Raw genomic sequence first — 18483 nt, forward strand, 5'->3', positions numbered from 1 at the left:
TTAAATAAAGATTAATTTCTAATTTCGTAATATTGAAAGAATGTCAAGGATAGTATAAAAATGACGATATCTCGCATCAATGAAACAGAAGTTTGAAGGCATACATTCGAAGTTGCCGACTTCAGTGTATCAAATTGTAAGTTAGACATTTCTTTCGAAATCCTCTTCAAAATTTCAATGTGATAATTCCAATTAGACTTCCTTTTACGATTATAATAAATTGAAGAACGTAAAGAGAAAAATGAATAATTGTTAAAATTTCAATTTCGAAACTTTAAATCATGTCTTTCAAAAATACATTGATCCAAGAGGATGGGTTCGGATTCGTGCCAAGGCCACGTGGTACGGAATCTTCAAAATTATTCGAGATTGTCAAAAGGTATTGCAAGACTGATGGTTCCTTCCCTATAGACGACATCAACATAGAATGATGATTCTATCTTTGTTGCTCATTATACATGGTGAAAAAAGATAGACTGACACTTTCAGCATGAACGGCTTAAAAGAAACCTATATATATCCCGACGCTTCTTAGAATTGACTGATTAATATTCGAAAAACATTTTTTTGGTCTAAGACTGAAATAGTTTTGTGTTTCGGCTTTTTTTACTAGAGTCTTTTTATTTAAACCTAAAAAGTGAATCACAGAACGTGCCACATTATATTTAGAAACTAAAAATAAAAAAATTTTTTAAACTTTAATCAAGTTTTATTAAAAATTTCAATTAAGTTTAATTTAAAATAAAAAATAGGTTTGCAGCTTCTCTTCTGTCCACACATTCGATTATTCCTAATATGCATAATTATCAATCAATATTTTATTAGTATTTTAAGTATTTTTTTGTTTCTAACTTTGACATTAGTGGTAAGATTTCTAAGATTGATTAAACACGCTAAGGATTTTAACCATAAGATATATCCAGAGAACAAAATTGAACTTGCGTATAATTATTAATAATTTTATTGGAAATTAATATTTATTTCGAATCACAGCTACACACAAATTTTAGATAAGAAACTTTTCTTTCAATTTTTATTTAACTGATGATTTATTCTGAAATGAACGTTGCGTCTCACAGGTACACTCTGACAAATAAAAATAAGGGAACTGTTCGTTTGATATCTTGGGGTGCTAGCATTCAGTCGATCAAAATTCCCAATCGAAATGGAAAACTAGCTGATGTTGTTTTAGGATTTGATGATATGGATGGTATATATACACATATTATATATATAAAATTTTTGGTGAAATAAATCTACATTTTTTGAAGAGTATTGAATTTATTTAAATATTATATTTCACGTTTGACTTTTTATCTTACGTTTCTAATATATATAATAATTAGGATATCTGAAGAACAGATACATGGGAAGCATTATCGGCCGCGTTGCCGATCATATTCCGATGCATTTCAGCAATATAATTTATCCTCTGACAATTAGTGACAAGACTAAAAAAGATCACCTTAACGATGCCACGGTCGCATTTGACAATGTTAATTGGCATTCGCAGATAGTGAATAATCAAGTGGTAGGATGTAACTTATTCTTTTTAAAACCGACTGCAAATTATCAAAAAATTATTGCGTTTTATATTGTATTCTTTGACAAGAGGTGATGTCGCATTTGAGTCGAGCCGATAGCGAAGGCTATCCTGGTGACGTGTTAACGCAAGTCAAATACACCTGGACGGACGATAATCAGCTTCACATTAATATTCGCGCCACCAGCACTAAATCTACCCTCATCGATGTCACTAATTATTGTTTATTCAATCTCGCCGGACACGTAAGAATTAAACATAGAGTTTTAATTTCATTGAAACGTTATTTAATAATTAATTATTTAATAATATTTTCATCTAATATAGTGAAGATTTCGAAATTCCTTCGATATATAAAAATTAATATATTTGAATTATATTTTTCTTTTTGAACCTTAAACTTTAAATGCTTAACATTAATTTTCTTAAATCAAGGAAATAAATATTGTGTTAATTTAGTTTTTAATTACCATATAGGAAAGAAGAGGAATAAAGTTTATATTTTTTCTGTCCTACAAAATATTTAAAAACAATTTTTCTTTGTATAATCTTTTTAACATTCCTAATAATCATATAATCTAAAAAATCAAAATGTCAAAAATAACTATTGGATAAGAAAAAAAGCTCGAAAAAACCTGAGTTTATTTAACGTCATTTTTGACATTTCTGGTGACATACACACACAATACAAAAATTGTTTTTTTTTAATTCTGCAAAAGCAAAAAACGCCATTATTGACTCTTTTCCATTTTCTTTCTCAGAGGCTTATTATGTTCTTTCAAAAAACTAGAAATTGAAAATGTAGAAGAAAACAAAAATCAAAAAATTTATATACAAATTTAAAAGTTCAAAACATACATATATTATTTTTTAATTAACATCATTTTATTTAAAGTTCTCTGTCTTTAAGATAATCAATCAAAATTATTCGATTGTAGGGCACCGGTTCGAAGGAATTGAGAAAACATGTCCTCACCGTCAATGCCGACAGTTGGATTTCCATGGACGTTAAGAAGCAATCACCAATCGGTATGATATCTCCGGTCGATTGTACACCCTTCGAACTGCGTTTACCAGTTCAATTGAATCAACGTCGATTATTCGACATATCGGGTGGCGGTTACAACCATAATCTGTGCATTAATAGTCCCAGTGTCTGGTGCTACCGTTTTCACGCACGGTAATTCATTCACCTTTATTCTGACCTACTTGTATTTTCTTCAATCGATTTATTTTGCCGGTGATAACATAGAATTTTGCATCCCACTTCCGGACGATTTCTGGAAGTCTATTCGAATCATCCTGGATTACGAGTCTACACGGGCAATGAATTACCAAATCCCGAATTCGTTTATCCTCCTGATTTGAACGATAATGACTGGGGAGGCTGTCAAGATACAGAAATTAATTCTTTAAAATCAGTAAGACTAGTCATGTTTCAAACCCCCGTGTTGATAAAATAAGATTTAAACTTTAAACTCTGATTTTTCTCTAAAATTGACTAATACTATTACTTCTCTTAAGATACAATATTTAAATATATTTTTTGAGGGTTATTGAAAGTATTACATATTTTTAACAGATGAAAAAAATCGAAACGAAAAGAGAAGCGATAGAAATTTATGGTAAAGAAGGTGTTCCCTACCGTCGTCATGGTGCCTTTGCGTTATCGCCTCGAAACTATTTTAATGATGGTTATTTTCCATCAAGTATACTGCATCCTGGAAAAATTTATGCGACCGACATGACTTACAAGTTCGGAGTTCTTTTCAAAGATTAAATCTTTTCGATTTATCTTTTATTCCTAGATTTTTCCTTTACAAAGAAAGACATTTTTTAGAATACGTTTTTACGTTCCATGTTTTTGAATGATAAAATTATGATTGATGAAGTTTATTTAAAGTCAGCTATATCTAACAATAAATGCGACGGTAAAGGTATTTGAAGATTTCAGAAGATGTCATCTACGAGAAAGAAAAGGAGCCGTTTTAAATAAACTTTATTCACATTCTTATATATAAAATATATATAATACCAATTCTGGCATGTTCTTTAATATTATACATAATTAAAATTGCTATGTAATAGGCACGAAGTAATAATGTATAATCAAGCGATCGTATACAATATCGGCGATATATCTACGAATTCTCTTTGAAATTTCAGCGCAACAGTGCTGATATTATACATGAAACTACATTCGTGCCGCATTTCTTCCGAACTAAAATTTATAAATATATAAAGCTACATTTGTTTCTGTTTACACGTGCGTTCGCTCGCTTAAAGCTAAGTATAATAATCTAGCGTTTGTACATCTCTAGCGTGTTATTATTTCTAATCAAATTGTATTATGTAACAAGTATAGGCAGTATATCGAAAGAACGCTTTTACGTTTTTTGACGTTACAACGCGCATTGAGTTGTGAATTGTCATAAAAATTGTTTTGACGCGAGTCGACGTAAGTCAGCGAATATAAAAATTCAACGATTATCAAAACAGATAAAGGCACTCGATTAATTATATTGGCAGTGTAGATGTATCGATGGTATTATAATTAAACTGGCAGTCCTTAAAAATTGTTATTGCTTGTAAATAAAACATTTATTATCTGGCAGTTAAATAATGCGATTTATGCGCGAGGGTGAACACAAAAGTTTTAAGGCTCAACGTTCTCCTGTATTTCGAATCACGTTGATCTACTTTAAAAATTAATTCAACGAGCAAGACGCATATATCTTGTTCTTCTGCAAACCGTAATTCACGCCAATCCTTTTCACGTTGGCATTCCCGATGCTTTTAATACTTTACCGTAGCTTGAAATAATTCAAAGAATTGACTAAAGAAAAAGCGTAACGCGCAGTGTCGGGCAGTGTTTTCTCACGTAATTCGATTATCCTCGATTCTACCATTGATCTCATTCCACGACTATCAGATGGACTGTGAGTGTCAGCGGTTTTTCCCATTCCGTTCTCGTCGCCGTCGCGTTTTCGGGACGACCGTGGATCACTATGTGAAATTCGCCGGAATTTTTCAGCCGATGCCGGAAGTGTAAAGCGGAAACGCCGTGTTTCCTGATGATCTCAAAGTGTCCGTCATCGTTGCCTCGCGCGATAATGTAATTCATGTCCTCGCCCTGCGAGATGACAATAAAATTACAGCTCATTTTAAATTGGAGTTATTTAAAAAGAATAGATCTTCCCTTAAAATTATCTGATATCTTTTATTAGCGAAAATTACCTTGATGGCGGATTGCAGCTTGATAATCCGTGTACGATGCCTCGTTTGACGTAGATTGATCTTAAGCACGTGCTCCATCCCGTGATGATGCCTCTTTGGCCTAAAGTTCCGACGTTTCTTCGTTATTCTGTTTCTCCTTGTCCTCGTCTCTTCGTCCGCAGATCTAGTTCTAGTACCTCTTCTGTGCCGTCCATTTCCATTTATCTAATTCAAAGATCCATGTTTAAATCATTTATTCTATTATTCATACATTTATTCATTTATTCCGCGATCGAAAAAATAAATCCGATATATAAATTTATATATAAACCTTGCAGGCGAAACATCCTTCCGTGGAAATTATCTTGTCTTTGTCGTCGGCCGACGGTATGTGATAAGAATCAGAATTGATCTGGAAAGTTGGCACGTTGCCGATATCTTCGTCGTAGCGTCCTTGAGATAAGGGATTGATCGTAGATAGACAGTGACCCTGCGGAAAATTTTTAATATAAATATTTCTATATTTTTTTCGAGTCATTTTAAACTCGTTACGTTTTCTTACGTAAACGTGCAATAGGATTAGAGAACGAACCTGTCCTATTCGCTGATAACCGGTGGGACAGCCGCAAATGAATCCGCTGCCTCCGTTTGGAGTGCATCCAAAAGCGCAAGGACTACCAAAACATCCGGCACTTACCTTTGGAAAAATAACAGATATAAAGTAAAATATCTCAGTTTCTGAAATATAATTAAAATGAAAAGATTTGATCAAATAAAGCTGTCTTCGTCACACTAATGGTAACCATGCCCTTCCTATTTAATTTTTGACATCTATTGTCAAAACGCACAGTATATACATGTATTACACAATACTTTATAGTATACGTAAAATTATGTCAAATTAAATGAAATAAACTGTTCAATTTCATTCTGGCCATCAGATTCCTATAACTTTTTACACAGAATGTTGAGAGGAATTAATTTATATAAAAAAATTAGGGAGGTCCCACTTAAAAAATGAAGATGACGTTAATATCTAAAAAATATCACGAGTAAAAAAAATTATTTACATGCACCTTGTAACAGACTTAAAGCCAAAGCCATAAACAAACACCCTGTATATACCTGCACGCAGATGGCCAAATTATTATCGAATTGATAACCGTCTGGACAACCGCACTTGTAACCACCAATCGTGTTGATGCAAGTACTATCGCCACATGGTGAGCCGTTGCATTCATTCTCATCTATACACTGATTATAGTAAAGATGTTGCACAAATCCATCCGGACATCCACAACGATAGCTGCCCATGAAGTTCTGAAAGAGTTGAAAATATTTACAATAGCTTTAGAATAACCGTACATTCAGAGTAACAGTAATAGTAATAGTATATAACACAAAAATAATAACAATAGAAAAAATGTTGAGCTTTTAAGTTAGGTAGGAACAAGCTATGATAATATCTTGTCAGTGAGTTAGGTCTTTCTTAAAAAGATTTTTCTTAAAATTTTAAATTTTAAGGCAGTAAAGAATGATTATTTTGTAGTATGTCAATCAATACTACAAAAATACTAAAAAAGAATCAAAACGAATAGATACAATGGCTACTAACCTGACACCCATGTTCGCAAATAGAATCGTCCGCGCATTCGTTATGATCAGTACAAAACCTACCAGTATGGTCCAACTTAAAACCTCTTGGACAAAGACATTGAAAGCTACCTAAGGTATTAATGCATTTCCCAGGCTTCGGACAAACACCTGATTGTTCGCATTCGTTTATATCTGAAAGAAAATTATATTACAAAAAGCTAAATATTTCGCGGACAGCGGAAATATCCAATTATATATTAACATTAAATAAAATATAGAAGAAAATATAATTAAGGGATAGACAAACCATGGCACGCGTCTCCTTGTTGGTTGTAACCTTCCTGGCAGCCGCAAGTATAACTTCCTGGTGTGTTTATGCAACTTTGCTGGCACAAGTGATTTCCTGTCGTGCATTCATCCAGGTCTCTACAGCTGATACCATCGGGATTTAAGATGAAACCAGACGGGCACGAGCAGATGAAACTGCCCTCGGTGTTTTGACAGTTGTACTTGCATGGCTTCGGCGTTAATTCGCACTCGTTAATATCTGCATAATTTCACGTGGTTTAGTTTTCAATTCATTAATTATCATATAGGTATACTACGTACAATTTTTTTTTAAATTATCGATAGCACGTTAAAACTGAAACTTTAAACTTCAAATTGCTTTTTTTTTTAATTTTCCTACGATGATTTTTCATCGAGTATCGACAATATATCTGAAAAATACAGGTTTAGTTTCAAAGTCATGTAATTCGATAAAAAAAAAAACGTAGGAAAGTTTTAAAAAAAGCATTTTGTAGAGATAAAACATTGTTCTTTATGATACTTGACTTGAATTCATCGAGAGAATTTTTCTTATCAAGCTGCAGAGTTTCAAAGATACATAATTTTAAGGAACAAAACAGTGTGTTCTCTTTTAAAGCATAGAATAAGGAAAATACACAAATTTTTTAAAACTATCGATAGCGCGTTAAAGTTAAAACTTCAGGCTTCAAAATACTTTTTTTTAAACTTTTCTACGATAATTTTTCACCGAACTGCAACAGTTTGAATGTAGCCCATTTTTTGACATATAAAAAGTGTTCCCTATATTTTTGTGCGTAGTGTATTTCATAGATATAAATCAAAGAGGAGATCTTACCGATACATTGAATGCCAGATTTGTCGGCCTTGTAACCTTTATTACAGATGCATCGATAAGAGCCTAGAGTATTGATGCACAGACCATTTCTGCAAAGATCGGGTATGGTCTTGCACTCGTCGATGTCTGAAAATTTATATAAATTTATATCGATGAAGAGTGAAACTCTTAATCAACTACAGATAAATAATGCAAATAAATAACAAGATAAATAAAATATCGCAATACAGTCGGACCTCTTATCCTACGACAAAAAATCCTCTCATGCTACGGCCGCGAAAGGGGAATTATACCCCCACTCTCAAATTTTTGTCGTAGGATAAGAAGTCCGACTGTATATACCTTGTCCATCGACGGAAAATCCTTTATCCAGACAGAGTTCATTATAATTCTCGGAATCTCTCGAAGGACAAATTTCACAGTGTGGTCCCCATGCGGCTCCCATGGTGCAACAACAATCCGCTTTGGTGACTGTACGCAGTTCTGACGTCCTGGCGGTGCATCTACCACCGATTGTTTGCAGGAAACAATAGCCGACTCTTCGATCTGATTATATCAATACATGATTAGATAGAAATGGATAGATGTGAAATGGCTAATATTTTTTTAGTAATTTAATTGCTCGTTTCTTATACCGATACACGATTTCCCGTCCAAGCTCTGCTCGAAACCATCGTGACATAAACACTGGTAGCTTCCCTCTAAATTGAGACAACGGCCGTGTTGACAGAGACCAGAGTTAATCGCACACTCGTTGATATCCTTACACTCATCGGCCATTCCTATTTTTTGATAACCAGGCGGACAGATGCATATAAAGGTGCCGATGAGATTTTTGCATTGGAACCTGCAGTCATTAGCCGGCGTGGCGCATTCGTCGACATCTATTTATTGATATAAATTTTATTAATATATAATATACCTTTATTATTAGTATAAATTTAATTTATAAAGCGCGCAAAATTTAGTTTCAATTTAATTGAATTTAATTGCAACATTCTAAAACAGAAGTTTACTTTACGAAATATAAAGAATTGAATTGAATATTTTAATAACACATATTTTTATTAATTACCTACGCAATGGCGGCCATCAGGCGCCAAGGTATAACCATACGGACAGATGCAGCGGAAAGAGCCCGGAGCGTTGTGACATCGGAAGGCGCACTGATTGCCCATTTCCAGACACTCGTTGACGTCCTCGCAGACCTGATTGGCACCCGGTGCAAAACCGTCGTTACACGAACATTCGAAACCACCGTCAATGTTGCGGCAAGTGCCGTTGCCGCAAATGTTCTGCACAGCCAGACACTCGTTGTGATCCACGCAACGTCTGCCAGTCTCGTCCAAGACGTATCCGGTCGGACACTCGCATCGGAACGAGCCGTCGGTGTTGATGCATTCGCCTCTGAGACAGGCATCCGGCATAAACAGACACTCGTTCAGATCAATCCCAGTGTCATCCCGTCCTGGTCCTTCCGGGCACAGCCTCTTGAAATCCTCTGGATAAACGTGATTATATTTTTCTAAAGATTTATATTTTATACACGTAAATTATAATGTAGTTATAATATAATACGAACAGTTTTTCTGATACAAAAGAAAAAAAGATTTAATTAATTCTATGTTTATTAAATTAAATCCTTAATTAATTAGAAATAATTTAATTAAAATTAAATTCTGTAATTTTTTTTGAGAGAATCATTTTATTTTGGGGAAAATATCTTTTATTATACCACTATCTTCCGGCGGACATTGTTCGCAATAGCGGCCCCAAGCCTTGCCCATCGTGCAGCAGCAATGCTTCTTGGTCACCCCGCCTTCTCGCGGGAGGGTGCATTGACCTCGTCTGTAGCTGTCATAGCACTGCTCTTCCCTCACGTCAATGCACTTAAGCGAGTTTGGTTTCTCGCTTAACTGATACCCGACCGGACATTCGCAGATCACCCCGCCCTCCGTATTGATGCATTGACCGTTTTCACAAATGTCTTCCGTCTCCAAGCATTCGTCCACGTCTGCAGGATGATTAAACAAAATGTAAATCATATTAAAAGTTACATATATATGATGTGAGAATATGATTTTAAAACATTAAACGAACCGACGCATCTTCTTCTGGTATGGTCCAGCTCATATCCTGGTGGACAGCTACATATGTAAGATCCCATCAGATTCTGACATTTTCCGGGAGACGGACATAATCCCGGTATCTGCAACAATTCAAAAATATTAATTTTAGAAGAACGCGTTGATACATGTAAATATATATATATATATATATATATATATATATATATATATATATATATATATATATATATATAATATTTGCAAAAATATTTTTAATTCGTTTGTTATATTTTTCGAAAGTTTTCGAAATATGTTTTCTTTCTGTCAAAATCTGCACGACGTACCTCGTGACACTCGTCGATGTCACGACAGTGCTGACCGTCTTGAGCCAATACGTAACCGTCCGCGCATTCACAGACAAAGCCGCCGATCGTGTTTCGGCATCGACCGTTGCGACATAAAAACGGCATTATTCGACACTCGTTGATATCTGAAACGAGTTTGTATAACCGAGATACACAAGAGATTAATTTATTAAAAAATTGCACTATTATTATTATTAAATAATATCATAAAAAAAAAATATAAAGAGATCAAGAAGCAGCTGTCAACTCACCCGCGCAATCGTTATTCGGACTGAGTTTGAATCCTTGATAACACTGGCATTTATAAGAGCCCAGGGTGTTGATGCAAGTGCCGTTGTTGCATATATTCGGATTACGCTGGCATTCATCGATGTCGACGCAGTCGTCTCGGTCGCGAGTCAACGAGAATCCGGAATGGCAAACGCATTGAAAGCTACCTTGCAGATTGCTACACGCGCCATTGCTGCAAATACCTGGTCGCTCGTAACACTCATCAATGTCGACGCAATCGCGCTGGCTGGGGCCAAGTTTGTAACCAGCTGGACACACGCACTCGAAATAACCCTGCTGATTAATACACTGTGCGTTTCCGCTGCAGGGATTCGGTATCTAAAAAAAAAAATAGAAACAACATAAAATATAAATGTATTATTTTTAATATATATTATCATAAAAATATATTTCAACAATTTTATTATTACATGTTACAATCAAATCAAATGTTGCTTTAAAATATCAAGAAAAGAATGAGATTTTTTTTTTTTAATTAAATTAGGATTTAGTTAAAATTTTTTAATTTTGTTGAAAGTTGCACCTGTAGACATTCATTCTCGTCGATGCATTGATGAGAATCTTGGTCGTAAACGTAGCCGCGCTCGCATTGACACTCAAAGCTGCCGGGCGTGTTCATGCATCGACCGTGAGTGCACATGGTCGGCATCAGGGCACATTCATCGATCTCTTCGGAGTGATTTGTGATCGGGTTCATGATCTGACCCGGCACCAGTCCGCACAGAATCTCGTGTTCACCTGTGAAAAGATCGTACGATTGATCGTTATCTCGAGATATGAAAATCGTTTGAGTATATATTACTTACGTGTTCTCTCGCCGGGACATTTCTCGCAAAGACTGCCCCACGCGGCTCCCATGGAACAGCAGCATAACATTTTTGTCTGCGGCTGCACCATGGGATTGAGACAGTGTCCAGAATCGTAGGTAAGATAACAAGCTTCTTTCCTCATATCAACGCATTCCTCTAAGAAGACAAACGTATTACAGTTATTTATAACTTCGAGAGAAATTTAGAATTTAATATGTAATTTTTTCACAGTAATATAGCGTTACAAAGTAATAATGTAATAAATTCAATAATAAATAATAATAAATAATAATTAATAATAAATTCAATAATTCAATAATGAAATAAAATAAATATTAGGTAAATATTTTTCTTAAATTATTTGATGCATATATATACTGACTTCCTCCAGGCATCGCCATATATCCTTCAGGACATTCGCAATGGTATTTTCCTTGATCATTAATGCAGTATCCAACGCCGCATATCCGTGGATGTAGCGCGCATTCGTTTATGTCTGCAATAATTTTTTTTAATAGCTTACTGAAACGCGAATAATAATAAAAAAAATTTTAAATTAAGAAGAAATATATAAAAAAAAGTATAAAAATTTTTATTAAAAAAATCAAGAAGCTTTATATATAAAAGAAAATTATAAGAAGACAATTTTGTATAAAATAGAGAATATGTAGCATTATAGGGATTATAATGAATACATAAGTTATATAAACTGGAACATAGAATTTTCCCGAATCGTTTGTTTCTATTACCGATACAGCTGGTCTTGGAATCGTCCAGGATGAAGCCTTCGTTGCACGAGCACATGAAACTACCGAATGTATTAGTGCAGTGTCCGTTTTGACAGATATTCTCGTGCTCCATACATTCGTTGATGTCTTCTAGAATGACAGTCACACGATTCGGCCTATATCCCGGTCCGCTAGGACACAATTGATCATATTCCTTCGTGCCAGGTCGCGGACATTCCTCGCAACGATTGCCCCAGGCAGTGCCAATGCTGCAGCAACACGTCGCCTTCGTCACTGATGACGCTACTTCAAAGACGCACTGGGGCTTTCCGGTGCCATGCTCGTAGCCCGTGAAGCAAAGCGATTCGCGTCTATCTGTGTATGAGCGATAGTAAGTCAGAAATAGAAAAAAAAAGTATTTGAAATATAAAAATATTTAGGTAAACTATATTTTCCAGATTTCTGAAAACCGACAAATATCTAATAGCTTTTCGATTTTTTATAAATCTCATCAGAATTCAGAAAATAAAAAATCTAATAATTCCCCGCTTTTAAACGCGTCGAAAAAAAGTTATGCTAGAATTCCGAAATTTTTTTTAGAAATCTATAATTCTAATTGAATCTACCTACCGACGCAGGCATTTCCAGCTTCCACTAGCTCATGATGCGGCGGACATCTGCAGATATATTTGCCCTGTGTGTTGATGCAAGTGCCGTACTGGCAGGATTGCGGGCTCTCGCACTCGTCCACGTCGGTGCAATTGCCGCCGGAATTGTCGAGTTTGTAGCCCTCGTTGCATTCGCAGCGGAACATGCCAAAGATATTTTCGCAGCGGCCGTAGACGCACAGATTGTTAAACATCTCGCATTCGTTGATATCCACGCACGCCTGTTCGCTACGCTCGTCCGGGTGCATGAAGCCCATTTCGCATTCGCATCGATACGCGCCAGGATAGTTCAGGCAGTGTCCATTTTCGCAAAGGGAACTGTCTTCCGCGCATTCGTCGATGTCCTTGCAGTTGTACCCATCGCCGCGAAAACCAGCGTCGCATACGCACTATAAATATCGTCGATTAAAAATGTAATTATAATAAATTTAATTCTGACAGGTTGAGCAAACGATTAAATACATCAAGCAAGTCTCGCGGAGTCTTCGAGATACATACCTTGAAAGACCCTTCGGTGTTGATGCAGTGTGCATTGGAGTCGCAGCCGCCATTGTTGGTGGAGCATTCGTTGATATCCCAGCACTCGATCCCGTTCCCGGTGAAACCATCGTGACACGTGCATACGTACGAGCCTTGGGTGTTCTGACACTCGGCGAACTCGCTGCAAGAATAGGCATTCAGTCGGCATTCGTCGTCATCGGTGCACGCTGGTCCTTCGGCTGGCTTCACCGAATAGCCTTCCTCACAACGGCAGTTGAAGGAACCTATCGTGTTATAACACTCGCCATACCCGCATATCTGCGGCTGCATCACGCACTCGTCGACATCTGACAGTTTAATAATATTATAATTATTAAATATTATTTCAAAAATATAATAAACCAATGATGTGTGGATGCAAGGAAAATTTACCTATACAGGATACACCGTCTCTTCCAGGCAACAGACCGTTCGTGCAATTACACGTGTAGCCACCCGGTACATTTCTGCATTTACCTCCATTACAGATTCGAGGGTTTTCTTTGCATTCGTCCACATCCACGCAAGTACGTCCGTCTAGATTTAAAGCGTAGCCGGTGCTGTTCCAAATATGAGAAATTATTATTCTTTTACTATCCTCGAGAAATTTTAATTGTGAATACATCAGAAAAGCTTTAAATTAATTAAGCCTAGATTTTCTAAGAGAATAATAATCCTTCACCGGCAGGAGCAAGAGAAGCTGCCCGGCGTGTTCAGACAAATGTCCTCGCAACCACCGTTGTTGATCGCGCACTCGTTAATATCCTCGCAGTGAGACCTGAAGCCCGTTTGCTGATAACCGTCGTCGCAGATGCACTGATAAGTGCCCATCATATTCTCGCAAACGCCATTCGAGCATATACCGCTGGTTCTTGAGCATTCGTCGATATCCTTGCAGGTTTGCTTGTCGGGACCCAGCTCGTGTCCCGGAGGACACTGACAGTTAAAGCTTCCTTTGATGTTAACGCAAGTACCGCCGCGACACAGACCCGGCGTCTCCTCGCATTCGTTTATGTCTAAAAAGAAAAGTATTTCGCGTTAAAAAAATAGCTTTTTCTGAAAAAATAAGGGGATGCTTCAGTATACAGTCAGTTTCATACTGAAATGTTTTTATTAGGTGTTTCTCTCTCACTTTTAAAACTTTTATGTTAAGTAAATATATTGTTAAGTTAGATTTTAGTCGATAATACGGGACGACTAGCATCCCCTTAAAAGATTTTAATGAAACGGTTATATATATACGTCCTGTCAAGCTCACGTTTCCTTCTTTTTTCGCGGAATCGCGATAATATTATAATAATTGTCTGATTAGAGTAGAGTATTCGCCATAAGACGTCTGACTTTGGAACGGTAAACGTTACTTTGACCCATCCTTTTCCAGGCCTGGACGTATATATGAATAAATTTTTTTTTTTACTTTATACTTTACCCATGCAAATCTTCATAATGTCATTGCTGCGATAGCCAGGGGTACAGTCGCATTGGAAATTGCCGGGAGTATTTCTGCAGGTGCCGTTACCGCAAACATCATCCGTAATCTGACATTCGTCGATATCTGCGCATAATTAAAAGTATAAATTAATTACTTTTATATATTAATTATTTAATTTCTACTTGCATCTTATTTTTAAAAATTTTTCTCAGGACAGTATAACAGTCGAAAGTAGATTTAAACCCTTACATCTGAATAGCTCAAGACTCCAATTTTTTGAAACATCACCTACCATTGCACTTGACGCCATGCTCGTCGAGCACGAAGCCTTGATTGCATCTGCAGCTATAACTGCCGATCGTGTTTTTGCATCTGCCGTTCACACACATTCCCGGAAATTCGACGCACTCGTTAATATCCTGACGCTCGGTGAAGCCGTCTCCTCGTGGACATAGTTCCGCGTGTGCCTGGGTACCCGTCTTGGGACACGACTCGCATTTCTCGCTACCCCACGCACGGCCTATGGAGCAACAGCAAAGACTTTTGGAGAAATGACCCTCTATAGGACTGGTGCACTGACCGTGGTAGTATTGTAAGAAGCACGCTTCCTGCCTAGTGTCGATACAAGTGGTGTCTGAAACCGAGAAGTAAAGGGTTCAACACTTGAAAAATATTTATTCTATCAAAAATTATTATATTTTTATAAATATGTACATATTTTATATATTTTTATAGATTTTTTATTTTTGCGAGAAAGCAACAAGTATCTATATGACACATCGCCACTAGCTTACGCGTCGCATCTAAGGTGAGACCAGGGGGACACTCGCAACGGTAGGAGCCATCTGTATTGACACAGGTACCGCCACCCTTGCAGATCCCGCTGTTGAGCTCGCACTCGTTGATGTCGGCGCAATCTTTGCCATCCACCTTCGCGTAACCTTTGGAACACTCGCAGAGGGAATGTTCGCAAAGCTCGCACGGGCTGCCCCAAGCTACCCCGATCGAACAACAGCACTCGGAACGTAAAGCCAGTTTTGGTAAATTATTTTCGCATCGACCATCCACCATCTTGGTCCAGCAGGAACCTTTCCGATTGTCTGAAACCAAAAAAGTCCGGAAGACAATTTTTATCTATTAATCATTCCATTTTTATTTAGAAAAAAAATTAGAAGAATAGAATTGAATTAATGAAATTAATTGCTATTTCGTACCCCGGCAAATGTAGCCGGTGTTATCGAGAACGTAACCCGGGGAACATTCGCATTCATAAGCTCCCACAGTATTGATGCATACGCCGTTGAAACATACATCCGGTCCTAACTCCTCGCACTCGTCCACGTCCTCGCACATTTGATTCTGCGTGTTGTATCTCATACCCGTCGGACAGATACACTAGTGAAATCACACAGTTGACAATTATGACATTTACGTTTCAAAAGTGTTAAATCAATTTGAAACACGTAGATTAAAGTGCCAGAAAAATTGAAAAAATATATTTGTGTGCAATTAATTATAACAGAGTAATTATTAATATATTTAATATTAATATATTTAATAACAGAATAATTACTATACATATAATAAGTAATTTTTATGCACGTATAAGTATAGTCAAGTAATTAATAAATAATTTGCTTGCCTGGAAACTACCGGGTGAATTTCGACATTGACCACCACTACATAAAGAATCCTCTAGCTCACACTCGTTGATATCGCTGCATATCTTTCCCGTATCATCAACCTCGTAGCCATTGTCGCAGATGCATCGATACGTCCCCATAAGATTTTCACATCCCCCATTGATACAAATATTGGGATTCTGGGCGCACTCGTTGATGTCTGTTAATAATATTTGTAAACTCGCATTATTAAATTCACTGAATCAAAACGAAGATCTTAAATTTTAGGATGTTAAAATATTTTGAAAATTTATGGGAATCTTTTTATTTATTCTGGAGTGTTTAAACTTTTAAATTATTTTAGCTTCTTTTTGTAAAACATCAAAGAATTCGAATTTTCGAGCAAAGCGTCCATGTACTCACCATCGCCGTTGTAAGTCATTCCAGCACCGTGGGGACATAAGGCGTCGAATTCTGGAGTACCCGGAAACGGACATGGTTGGCAAGTGCTACCCCAGCCTAACGGCTGGCCCAGGATCACCGTGCAACAACAACAGCTGGACTTTGTCACGGCGGTTGAGGTCGGGTTGGAACACTGGCCGTCTCTGTACACCGAATAGCACAGATCTCTTCTCGTATCTGACCAACGCAGAATCATCCGATAGAAAATCAATTTTTTGTTAAACAAGATTATTTTCAATTTTTCGTCAAATAAAATTTTAAATAACTAGACATTGATTTATTTAATGTAAAATTAATTGTTTTAACGAGTCATGTAAACAAAGAGCTTTTTCATTTTTGAGAAAATCAATTAGTCAATTTCCTTTAAAAAACAATTTAAAAAATACGTAAAATGAAAAAGTGTGAGAAATTATCTAAAATACAGGATTAACAAAAATATTTTATAAAAATAATATAAAATATTTTATAAAAGTAACATCTAGTAAAAAAATTTACTTTTTAAATAGATATTTTAATTTAACCAAAAAAATTATGTAACACACATGTAGGAAATAAATATTACAAACCTAAACAGGATCTGCCGTCAGGACCTAGATTGAATCCCGGGTGACACTCGCATTGAAAATTGCCTAATGTGTTGATGCAGCGACCATTTTGGCAGGGCGAACTTATGCACTCGTCGATATCTTGTAAGATAAATAATAATAATAATGAATAATTATATAAAAATAATTTGTTCTCTATAATTTTTCTATACTACATTTAATTTTTTTTATAAAATTTTGAATAATTTTAATTTGACTCTGCAAAATCTTCCCTCTCAAGGGATTAATGAAATATTTCAATTTTTCAAAAGCTGTAAATTATTAAAAATTTTGAAATATTGAAGAGTTTAAAAATTCAATATTTTCAAAGTCGTTAATTATATCGATGAAATCAATACCGATGCAGTGACTCTGATCGGGACCAATCCTGAAGCCAGAGTCGCAGACGCATTTGAAAGAGCCCTCCATGTTGACGCACTTGCCGTTCTCGCACATTCCGCTGGTGGAACACTCGTCCATGTCCACGCAAAAAGTGTTATCTCTTGAAGGGGTGAAGCCCGATTGACAAATGCAATGATAGGATCCCGGCGTGTTCTCACAACGGCCGTTTAGACAAATTCGCGGATTTTCTACACACTCGTTGATGTCTGAAATAATAAAGATTCGAACGAATCGTTATCATTTATATTAGAAATATTTGATTTCAGAATATTTTTCCGAAATATTTGTTCTTGCCTAACAGATATTTTTAATCTATCGATAATTTGCAAAATATATTTCTCAAATTTCCAACAAACCTTTCGCAAATTTTCATGTAATATAATATCAGTGTAATACTTATTTTACATTATTTTTTACCTATACAAGTATTCCTCGTCGGTGACAACGTGTAACCGTCGTTGCATTCGCACTTGAAGGATCCGTTCATGTTGATGCAATGTCCGTTGGTGCACATTCCGGTGTCTTGGCATTCGTCGTGATCTAGAAATATATACCGGTATCATGTAATATATTTCGTATTCCGTAGAAGCTACTGTTCCTTCATCGAGAAAGAGCAATCGCTTACCAGTGCAATATCTGCCATCACCGGAAACGACGAAGCCGGGCGGGCAGTCGCAGGTGAAGCTGCCGGGTTGATTGTGACAGATTCCGCCCTGGCAGTAACCCAACAGACACTCGTCCACGTCCTCGCATCTGCCGCCGGGCTTCCTCGTGAATCCCGGATAGCACTCGCATTCGTAGCCCTCTTTGGTGTCGATGCACTTGCCGTCGCCGCAAATGTCCGGTCGCAGCGCGCACTCGTTCACCTCGGTGATCGACTGCAGTTGCGAGCAAAGCCTGTTGTAATCGTCTACAATTGAGTAATAACGTGGATCCTGTAGAATTGTCATAAAAGTGCTCGAGACTTTTTTTTCAAACTATCTCGAAATTCGGACGGTCGGATGAATTGTCAGAGTTCGCGCTTCAAACTTTA

At 36.6% G+C, this 18483-nt stretch overlaps 2 protein-coding genes across 4 annotated transcripts in view; one reads left to right on the forward strand and one right to left on the reverse strand.

The window, feature by feature from the left end:
• The first annotated feature begins 281 nt into the window (after positions 1-281).
• On the forward strand, positions 282-3323 carry LOC140674161 (galactose mutarotase). Its single transcript, XM_072907540.1, has 7 exons — positions 282-379; positions 1080-1210; positions 1347-1531; positions 1615-1788; positions 2482-2723; positions 2796-2964; positions 3126-3323. The coding sequence occupies exons 1-7, from the start codon at positions 282-284 to the stop codon at positions 3321-3323; spliced, it is 1197 nt and encodes a 398-aa protein (XP_072763641.1).
• A 208-nt stretch (positions 3324-3531) lies between these two features.
• Positions 3532-18483, reverse strand: part of LOC140673688 (fibrillin-2) — a 30421-nt gene continuing 15469 nt past the window's right edge. For all 3 annotated transcript variants that reach the window (XM_072906780.1, XM_072906781.1, XM_072906782.1), the window contains exons 10-42: positions 18076-18360; positions 17868-17990; positions 17408-17656; positions 17031-17150; positions 16426-16641; positions 16023-16222; positions 15595-15775; positions 15175-15480; positions 14673-15014; positions 14378-14503; positions 13631-13964; positions 13342-13508; positions 12928-13256; positions 12392-12818; positions 11783-12136; positions 11416-11529; positions 11031-11189; positions 10748-10962; positions 10185-10542; positions 9913-10058; positions 9600-9708; positions 9235-9513; positions 8575-9000; positions 8135-8383; positions 7842-8045; positions 7500-7625; positions 6663-6902; positions 6375-6547; positions 5885-6079; positions 5352-5456; positions 5091-5249; positions 4781-4984; positions 3532-4676 (exon numbers count right to left, since the gene is read on the reverse strand). In XM_072906780.1, coding sequence (XP_072762881.1) covers positions 4458-4676; positions 4781-4984; positions 5091-5249; positions 5352-5456; positions 5885-6079; positions 6375-6547; positions 6663-6902; positions 7500-7625; positions 7842-8045; positions 8135-8383; positions 8575-9000; positions 9235-9513; positions 9600-9708; positions 9913-10058; positions 10185-10542; positions 10748-10962; positions 11031-11189; positions 11416-11529; positions 11783-12136; positions 12392-12818; positions 12928-13256; positions 13342-13508; positions 13631-13964; positions 14378-14503; positions 14673-15014; positions 15175-15480; positions 15595-15775; positions 16023-16222; positions 16426-16641; positions 17031-17150; positions 17408-17656; positions 17868-17990; positions 18076-18360 — 7439 coding nt within the window. In that variant the 3' untranslated portion in view covers positions 3532-4457. The remainder of the gene's footprint in view (positions 4677-4780; positions 4985-5090; positions 5250-5351; positions 5457-5884; positions 6080-6374; positions 6548-6662; positions 6903-7499; positions 7626-7841; positions 8046-8134; positions 8384-8574; positions 9001-9234; positions 9514-9599; positions 9709-9912; positions 10059-10184; positions 10543-10747; positions 10963-11030; positions 11190-11415; positions 11530-11782; positions 12137-12391; positions 12819-12927; positions 13257-13341; positions 13509-13630; positions 13965-14377; positions 14504-14672; positions 15015-15174; positions 15481-15594; positions 15776-16022; positions 16223-16425; positions 16642-17030; positions 17151-17407; positions 17657-17867; positions 17991-18075; positions 18361-18483) is intronic.

The sequence above is a fragment of the Anoplolepis gracilipes genome, chromosome 15 (assembly GCF_047496725.1).
Source record: "Anoplolepis gracilipes chromosome 15, ASM4749672v1, whole genome shotgun sequence".
In the NCBI taxonomy this organism is placed as follows: domain Eukaryota; kingdom Metazoa; phylum Arthropoda; class Insecta; order Hymenoptera; family Formicidae; genus Anoplolepis; species Anoplolepis gracilipes.